This window comes from Rhinolophus sinicus, linkage group LG14, assembly GCF_036562045.2.
Source record: "Rhinolophus sinicus isolate RSC01 linkage group LG14, ASM3656204v1, whole genome shotgun sequence".
In the NCBI taxonomy this organism is placed as follows: Eukaryota; Metazoa; Chordata; class Mammalia; order Chiroptera; family Rhinolophidae; genus Rhinolophus; species Rhinolophus sinicus.
The window spans coordinates 47380954-47390128 of record NC_133763.1 but is presented as its reverse complement, the minus strand read 5'-3'; the positions used below and the strand labels follow the sequence as shown (position 1 = coordinate 47390128).

The 9175-nt window shown below is 55.0% G+C and overlaps 1 protein-coding gene across 1 annotated transcript in view; it reads left to right on the top strand.

Annotated features, from left to right (window-relative positions):
* Window positions 1–250: 250 nt before the first annotated feature.
* The window catches only part of VTCN1 (V-set domain containing T cell activation inhibitor 1), a 49344-nt gene continuing 40419 nt past the window's right edge, over window positions 251–9175 (top strand). Inside the window, exon 1 of the mRNA XM_019730569.2 lies at window positions 251–377. Within this exon, the coding sequence (XP_019586128.2) occupies window positions 346–377 (32 nt within the window). The 5' untranslated portion in view covers window positions 251–345. The remainder of the gene's footprint in view (window positions 378–9175) is intronic.

Here is a 9175-nt window from a genome sequence, read left to right as displayed (position 1 = left end):
CCGCCAGCGTTCCCTTGCAGTCTCAGGAGGAACAGGCAGGCGTGTGCAGAAGGCCAGCCCTGAAGCGGGGGGCATGGGAAGCATTTCTGTCCCACCTTCTCCCCAGGTCAAGGCTTGGAAAGGCAGCTGTGCACGCCTGGCCCCCCTGGCTGGCTGGGACCTCTGCACGGCAGGGCTGTTTCCTCATACCTGAGCCGTCCACAGCTGCATGCACCACTCCCAGCCCCGGAACACTATTTAAGACCAGCACAGCCGCGCTGGCTGTGAGTCACGGCACCTGGAGGGCAGCGGCAGCTCCACTCAGCCCAGCACCCAGCGCTGCGGGAAGGGACGCTTCCCCTCGCCATGGCGTCCCTGGGGCAGGTCATCTTCTGGAGGTAGTGTACACTTTCCTATCCTTACAGGTGAAGGGAGCAGGGCTGTCTTTGGGGATGCTGAGGACCTCTGGGCCATCTCATAGGTCCCCACCTGTACCCTTATCTGATCCAGCGTTGGGCTGGCGGGAGCTTGGTCAGACAAGAGGCTAACTGAACTCAACGTCACACCCAGCCATGTGGGGCACCCGCTCAGGGTGAGGCTGGCTTTCTGCCATAAGGGGCTGACACCTGCTGGGGCAGCTCTGGACCGAGGACCGTGTGTGCCAGGCTGGGAGCTCCACAGAGACATCAAGGCTCTCGTGGGGGCACCGAGCAGGGTGGCACGGGGCTGTCTGGTGTGGGAAGCGAGGGATCCAATGACTGCTGATGGGTGGAAGGCGGGGGACCCTCTCTGTAGCCCCCAGGATGAGGGAGGTGAGCATGCTTCGTCTCTGCGTTGTGGGTGGGATGTGTCAGTCCTGCTGAGTATAATTTACACCAACGCCCCCCTCCAACCCCAGCTCCAGGATGGGTCCCCAGTCTTCCTGGGGGCTCCTTGGAGGGGAGCCCCCGATGCTGCTGCTGAGGAAACAGACCTGTGTGTCTGGCCAGCGTCAGCCCACCCTGGGGGCTGGGGAGGGACATAGAAAGAAGCAACAGGAGAAGGGGGGCAAGTGGACCGTGTAAAATGCTATTGTGCGAGCGACGGCAGAACTGGAAGGATGGAGAGCCAAATGCTGGGGGGGGGGGAGAGGGGGCTGGGGGGGGAGGGGGAGGGGGGAGGGCTTATGGGACCAGCCTCACTTCCCCGAGATGAAGAAGAACGAATTCCCCTCCTGCACATGTTGCTCCGCTCACTTAGCTGCCTCTAGTTGCCTCCTTTCCCCTCAGGACTTCCTTTCCAGAAGGAAAGAAACGGGAAGTGAAGGAAGGGTTTTCCTGAAATGTTGGTGATTCGATTTCCTCACAATTCCTGATAGTGTTTGGGAAGACTGGTGTTTGTCCGTTCCAGGGGTTTTTGTGTCTTTTCCAGTGAAACGGGGAAAAGGGAGAAAGGAGAGGAAATCCCAGATTAACAGGGAAAAGTTTGTGAAGAGACTGAGAGAAAGCTACTGCCCAGGGGCAGCCGAGAACTCTCTTCCTTTAAAAAACCGTCAGCGCTCTCCCTTGTGGGCACCTGGCGCGGCCAGTCCCACACAGGGGTGGGGACTCTGCATGGTCGGCAGGGCTGCTGGGTAGCACCCCACTTCCTGTGCCCCACAAGGAGGACACTCTGCTCTAGAAAAGCACCAGGTGGTGCTGGTGGTGGGGTGGCTTCCATTTGGACTTTCCTGCCCTGTGAGAATGCCCCAAAAGGCACCCACGTCAGAGGAACCCCTGTTTTGCCAGCACCTTCTATCTCCACGCCCTGGGCTAAGGCCATACAGTAGCCTCCTTTAATGCTCACCGCAGCCTGGGAGGGTTCATTACCACCTCAGAGAAGCTAAGTCATGTGGTCAAGGCCACACAGAGTGGAAGAGGCAGAGCAGCACTGAAGTCCACTCTCCCTACGTCTGACACCCCACCCCTCTCCCCCACCGGCGCCATGCTGCCCCTCCCTGCCATCCCAGCCCCATCCTCTGCCCCCCACACCTCCACTCCTGGTTCCACAGGTGTGAGACACTCCTCAGGCCACAAGCAGCTCTGTTGTTCTGAGCAAGGGTATGTGGGCTTTCTAAGAACACACCACAACCAGCTTGACGGGTTGTGCAGGAGGGTTAGCAGGAGGTGGGCGTTCAAATCGTGGGTCCCCCACCCTCTAGAGACCCATCGGAGTCAACAGAGGCTCCCCTTGTTGCCAGCTTAGCTAGTCACACTCTACGGTGCAAAAGCGACAGGCCACAAGGGCAGCAGGTCCTTTGTGCAAAGGGGCCGCCAGGAAGAGGGTCAAAGGGCCGGCTGGGTGGGAAGCAGGGTCTGGAGAGCTCGGCCTGGGGAAGCAGGGGGAGCCCACCTGGGGGAACCTGGTGTCCGCTCTGGGCCCCCACAAACCCTCTTTCTTTGCCGTAATTTCCTTAATTCATAGCAATACGTTTCATGGGGGTGATCACGACCGTTGTGGGGTGGGAGCGCTCATGAGAGGGCCTGCCGTCCTCTGCAGACCCAGTAGATTGCTCTCTTAAATAATCACCTACGAGCTTCATACCGTCAAGTCTCGTGCTCAAGTGTGTGCCACCAGGGTGGAATGCCGGTGTGACCCCTGGTACATTTAGGAGCTTGTGGTCAGCACTCTCCTCCCCTGTTCCCATCATGGCTGGCAGTGGGGACAGTGGTCACCCACGGGACAGCTGGCGAGTGACTGTTAGAAGTCCAAGTGTGGACAAGCCATGGTCCCTGCGCTGAAGGGCTTACATTCGGGTCAACAACATTAACTGAGCACCTACTGTGTGCTGCACACTGCACTGGCAACTGGGCAAACGTGACGAAGACGCTAACGGGGAAAGACTCCCAGACAGATACTTCCGTAACGCTGTTCGTACATCGTAAGACAATCAGGGCAGGCTGAGCAGGCTTTGGGGAAGGTGTCCTGAGCCAGGGGATGGCTCGGCTATGTAGTGAAGGATGAGTTAGCGAGATCCAGGTAAAGAAGGGTGGGAAGGACCCTCTAGGCAGAGGGGATAGGAGAGGACAGGACTGGAACTGGGAAGAGGAAGAGGAAGGGGGGAGAGGAGAAGGGAGGGGAGGGGAGGGGAGGAAAGGAAAGGAGAAGACTACAGAACAAAACTCATGAAGAATCATAATGGGGTGTCTGAAAGCTACAAGCTATGCTGCATCACCACAGAGCATGGAGTCTCAGGCAGGGAGCATGCGATGAGACTGGAGAAGCCGAGCCAGCGCACGCTGGGCCTTATTTGCAGACTTGAGGGTGAGGAGGCGCCATGGAAGGCTCTCCAGCAAGAGGTCTCATCTGAGGCGATTGCTCCAGAGACAGTGTGGAGGACAGACGCGAGGGCCGTGAGCCAGGACACAAGGAGAGGAGCAGGAAAACAGCTGCAGTCAGAAGCACAGGGAACAATAAGGACGCAGAGCAGAGGGTGACAGCTGGGATCCAGAGGGACACAATCCATTCCAGAAACATTCAGGACTTGAAATTGGTGACATGTGACAAATGGATGGAGGGGCAGGTAGGGCAGTGCAGAGAATGAGTGGAGAGGCAAAGGGGGACCCCCATGTTTCTGGACTGGACTGCGTGAGTTGGGGAGGAGGGAAGGGAGGGAAGGGTTAGTTCGCGTGGGCACGTGTGGAATTGGAGGTTCCCCTGGGACGTCCAGGTGGAGACGCTCGGCAGGTAGTGTGAGGCCTGAGGCTGAACCTGGGAGAGGCCACGCCTGGCCACATCAGTCATCCAGTGCAGGCCCTGGGATGCGTCTAAGGCGAGGAGCAAGGGGCCAGGGATGGGAAACTGAAGAACACCCACATTCAGTGGTGGGCAGAGGAAGTGGAGACGAACACAGAGCTGGGAGTAAATGGCAGGAGAGGTAGGAAGAGACCGGGTTACGGAAGTCTCAGAGATGTCACCAGAGCAGCGTTTCCTGGCGCACGCAGGGCTGGAGGGGTGTCATCCAGCCCGGACAATCCCGGGGCTGATGGGGAGATGCAAGCCACACGACACTATGACCTTTGCAGCATTTAAGCGTAACGCATGTGGCTTTGCCCAGAAAGTGAGGCGGACATGATGCCAAGGAGCCCCTGTACCCAAACGAGGCCAAGATGGGGTGAGAATCCTCTGAGTTTAGGCTAAAGGAGGGCTCATGGCTGCACCGAGTGAGCTGTCAGCAGCGAGAATCAGCTGTAACGTGTGGTAGCTCTCCTTCCAGAAAGCAGAGGCGTGGTTAAAGCAGAAGCGAGGCCCAGTTGGCATGGATTTCAAAATATTACCCTTCCTTCCTGCCTTCCTTCCTTCCTTCCTTCCTTCCTTCCTTCCTTCCTTCCTTCCATCCCTCCCTGCCTTTTTTCCTTCCTTCCTTCCTTCCTTCCTTCCTTCCTTCCTTCCTTCCTTCCTCCCTTCCTTTCCTCTGGAGTCTTTATCTGTCCCATTCTGGCTCTTCTAGCTGTAGAGATCTCTTTGGAGCATTTAAGATTTGGGGAAATGACCAGTGACAATGGGATTGATGAAGAAAGCCACTGGCGGAGAAGGAGCAGGAATCTGCTGAGCCGAGGAAGGTGGAGGAAGTGAGGAATGAGGGATCCTAGAACAAGCGAGGCTCAGGGATGTTGGTTTCCCGTTGCCCCAAGTTTTCAAGCTGGTGCCTGGGTCCGACATGCCAGACCGTGGTGGCCAGGGAAAATGATGCTTGGCAACAGAATGAAAGTGCGCCTGGTGCGAAAATCTCCACAGGCCTGGCATGGGGAGGATCCCAGCATAGGCCATGCTGACACTTGAAACCCCACTGAGATATAAGAAGATGGGTCCAACTTTCAGACTCTCTGAACCTATGAAATCTGAGGCTTCCAGGGCCTTCAGAACCCATTCCCATGAACAGGACAGGAAGCTGGAAATGAGATAAATTTCACATCTTCATCAGGTGGCCCCCGTGTTCCTGCCTCCATCGGGAGGACATTACCTTCTAAGCATGCTGCACTTTCCCCATCTTCACCTCTGGCAATGCTACTCGTTTCTTGCCGCTTCCACTTTGAAGTCTCCCTGGATCTTTCTAGTTGCAATTAATTGCTCCTTTTATGTTTCCAGTCGGCCACGTTGACGAGCATCTATTCCTGGTGCCTGTTAGTGGGGTTGGGAGGGTCTGGCTTCTGTCATGTTCATTGTTGGAGGGACACATAGCACCATGGCTGCGTCTCTGGGCTCTGGAATCAGACTGCCTGGGTTCAAATCCTCACGTCACCTTGAACGCCTAACCTCTAGGAGCCTTACTTTCCCCATCTAAAATGGGGCTGACAATAGAACCTAGCTCCCAGAGTCACGTGAGTCACATGTGATGATTACATGCTTGGCACATTCTAAGAGCTATTGCTAGAGTCTCTACTGACAGCTCGCTGTGCGATGCCTGATATGTGGTTGGCTGTCTGTAAGAATTTGTTAACTTCAGCTCCAAGACTCCACTGGCTCCTGAAACAGGTGCCCTAGTGAGGATATACTTTGGATGAATGGCCACAGGGGTCTCTTAAAGGCAGTTAGCTCTAACAACTCCCTGGGGAATACTCAGAGAGTCCTCCAGATTCTTGGTTTGAAAACAAAATCAAGTCCACCCCTCCTTTTGTTGTGCATGCATCTCGGACAATCCTTCTGTAGACCCGAACATGACTAGGGTTTAGAAGGCAGGTGTGGCCCTGCAGTGAGGAGCACTGAGGCTGGTGAGGTGAGTCTGGGATCCTGTGAACAAGGGTCAGTGTCTCCATCTTCCTGACATCAAGAGCCTCAGCCCCCTGGGGCAGTGGGAGCTGGGAAGCTGTGACCAATGGGAATGGGAAATGAGCTCAATGGCCCCACACTCTTACTAATTATCCCCATTTCACAGATACAAATGTTGAGGCAAGAGGACTTGCTCAAAGCCTCCCAGCCAGCCAAAGGCAAAGCAGCAACCAACAAGTTCCTACCTAGACCCTTATACTGACTTTTACTAGGAAATTATCTTTCTCATCAGCTCTGCTCCATCCCCAGCCACTGAAAGCAGGATCCATCTCATCACGTCCTCACTTCCTCAGGGACCAGTGACGGCCAGGGCAGAAGAGGTCTGAGGAAGAGGAAGGGGGGGCTGTCCCAGAGCAGGCTGGAGCCCCCGAGTTATCCACCCCCATCTGTTGTTTCAGGTCGCTGTTCCACAGGAGTGAAGGCAGGAGTAGGACGTGACTGAAACTCAGTGAGAATAATATACTCTCAGAGCCTGAAAATTCAGAAAGTCAGTACAGCCCTTCATCTCATCTCTGTGATAATAAGAATAAACTGTGCAACTTGCCCAAGGGTCATGCAGTTAAAAAAGAAAGGACAGAACAGAGCTCTTTCAATGATCCTATATCGCCCAGTGACCTTAGCTAAAACCTGCGTGGGACGCCAGCCGGCCACGATGCACCCCACATCGAGGATCCCCAAATCTGAGAGACCAAAGCTTCAGCCACATGTCCCTTTGACATAGGAGGAAGTGGAACTAACGTGGATGCAGGAATCAGTCTGATCTGTGCACATATTGCAGCTCCCCACTTCCTAGGTGAGGGACCGCAAGTAGGTTGCTTAACCTCCTGTCTGCATTTCCTCCTCAGTGAATTGGGGCGAGCATAGCACCTCCCTCGTAGAGTTGTTGTGAAGACTGTGAGTTTGTACAGGCACGAGGGGGGGCGTTCAGAGCACACCTTGCACATTAGCACTTTGTGTGTTAGTGACTCTTCTCAGAGATTCCCTCCCATGGTCCTCACAGACAGACAAGGTGACTTGGAGGGAGGGAGAGAATAATGGGACAGGAGCAGCTGGGTTTAAGGGACCGCTGGGTCCGGATTGTGGGATTTCGGTGGACGTACGATACCTTCTTTTCTATTCCTTGTGTGAGACATGGGACAGTCCCTGCTGATGGAGGTGGTGACGTTGACTCCAAACTCAAAGCAGGGCCACTGGCCAGCAGCAGGGTCACCTGAACCTGGGAGAAATGCAGAGTCCCAGGCCCACCTTCCACCTCCTGCATCAGAAACTGGGGGGCCGGGCATGGGGCGGGGGCGACTGCCTAGCGTTCTCTCTGGGCTCCTGACTCCTATGGGAAAGCACAAAGATTTAATCCAGACAGAGATAAACGTCACCCAGGATCATTTATCACTTCCCATTTCTCCTTAAGAACTGTTCTAAGGAGGGAACAGATGGGCCTTGATGAAAACAAAGGGGAAAACCATGAAGTTCCTGCAGGTGCTATTAGCTTTCCACAGCCCCAAACCAGCCGCCTGGAATGGTTCAGATTTACTAGCACATCACTTCCAAATGTCTTCTACTGCTCCCCGCACAGCAGTAATGGGAGAAAGGGCAGGCACTTCCCCCTTTCCTTTTCTGCAGATTGAGAATGAAAAATTTCATAGACTAAAAACCATGAAAGATTTCAGAAACTGAGAGAACATCCATAAAATTGAGAGGTACTGAATTGTCTCCTTTAGCTTCCTATAGGCTGCTCAGGTTTTCTCTTCCGCTCCCCCACCCCGTGCCCCGCCCCCCAAAATGGCCATTTCACACCTCTTTTCTCCTCAGTCCTATCACAAGCACCCCCCCCCAACTCCTGCCTGAGTCTCAGATGATTATCTTGCTTTATCCTTCACTGAGAAAATAGGAGCCAGCAGACAGCCGCTCCTTCATGTTTTCACTTCCCAAACTACCTGCTCCCCTCCTCTGTGCCCTTTTTCTCTTCCCCCTTCCTCGTACCAGAGGACGAGCCCAGCTGCTATCAAAGGGCCACCCCTCTGCACCCTGGATCCACTCCATGTCACCTCTGCAGCCAGAATCATCCATCGCCCTCTGCTCCTCTGTTATCCCGGCAGCATGCAGCCCGTCCGTCATCAGTGTTTTCCATCTTAGAAGAAAACCCGTCTCAGCCTCACAGCCTCTCTGGGAACGTCCCAGCTCTGTTTTCCCTTCTCAGCAAACTTGTAGGAAGAGCTGCCTGCAGCTACTGACCTTACTGGGCGTGATGGAAGGGAGGGAGGGGGGTTCCCAGCATGGACGTGAGCCAGGCTGCCAGGGTACTTACTATCCCAGCTCTGCCACTTTCCAGCCCGGTGGCCTGGGGAGGTTATTTATCCTTTCTGTGCCTGGGTTCCGCATATGTTAAATGAGGATGATCTTATTTACGCCATAAAGAGTGTAAGAATGCCGTGGGTTAGTACACACCAAGCACTTAGCAGACACTTTCTGCAAACCGCATACTCTTCCATTATGATTCTCTGCTCAGCTCACTCTGGTTGGATCCTGTCCGCACTCTACCCAGACGTTGCTCCTGTCAATGTCGCATCTGACTCTGACATCTCTGTTGTTTTCTTCACAATGGCATTCGCACAGATGCCCCTCCTTCTTGAAACACGTTCTCTCTTGGTCTCTACGACACAACACTCGCCTGAGGCCCCCACCCCCTCCCTCTGTGACCCTGGCCGGGTCTCCAGGAGCTGGTCTCTGCTTCTCTACGCCTGGTCCCTGGGCCGGTGTTAGCCGCCTCCCTGCGCTGCTGCCCACACGACTCCAAACCACCAGGCTCTGCTTCCAGGGGATTTGCCTCTGCCGTGCGGACGCCTCCTTTCACGTGTTTCCTGTATCTGACGATTGGCTCTACCCTTTGCCCAAAAGCTGCCGGGTCCAGGAACAGAATATCATAGTATAGGGACAATAACCCTGTAAAGTGGTTGGCACAGCTTTGGGGTTGGGTTCCAGTCCTGTCAGTCACGTACTAGCACGTGCTCACTGGGAGGGAGTCTCTTCTACGCCCCAGAGGAGCCCTAAGCCTGGAGTAAGGTTTCCGGGCAGGTTGGTGGAAGCCCTGGGCGGGCAGTCAGACCAGGAATCTCTCCAGCCAAACCGCCTCCTGTCCCTTCCTTCTGTCTTCCCTTTTGTGAAGAGAAACCAAGCCTTGGGGATTCTCTTTGCAGCTAAGAAAGAAGCAGCTAGCATCGATGGGGATGTCATAGTGTCCTCCTGGTGGCCTTGGGTCAGGGACTCTTTGACTAAAGACCTTAATAGAGGGTCATGGCCATTCAGCCAAAGCCAGTCATGTTCCCAGCCCCTGCTGTGTCACTGCTGGCCCAGAGCTGGGAGTGAGACGGGAAGAGGAAGCAGGGGTCCAGAACATCCCTCCCGTAGAGGG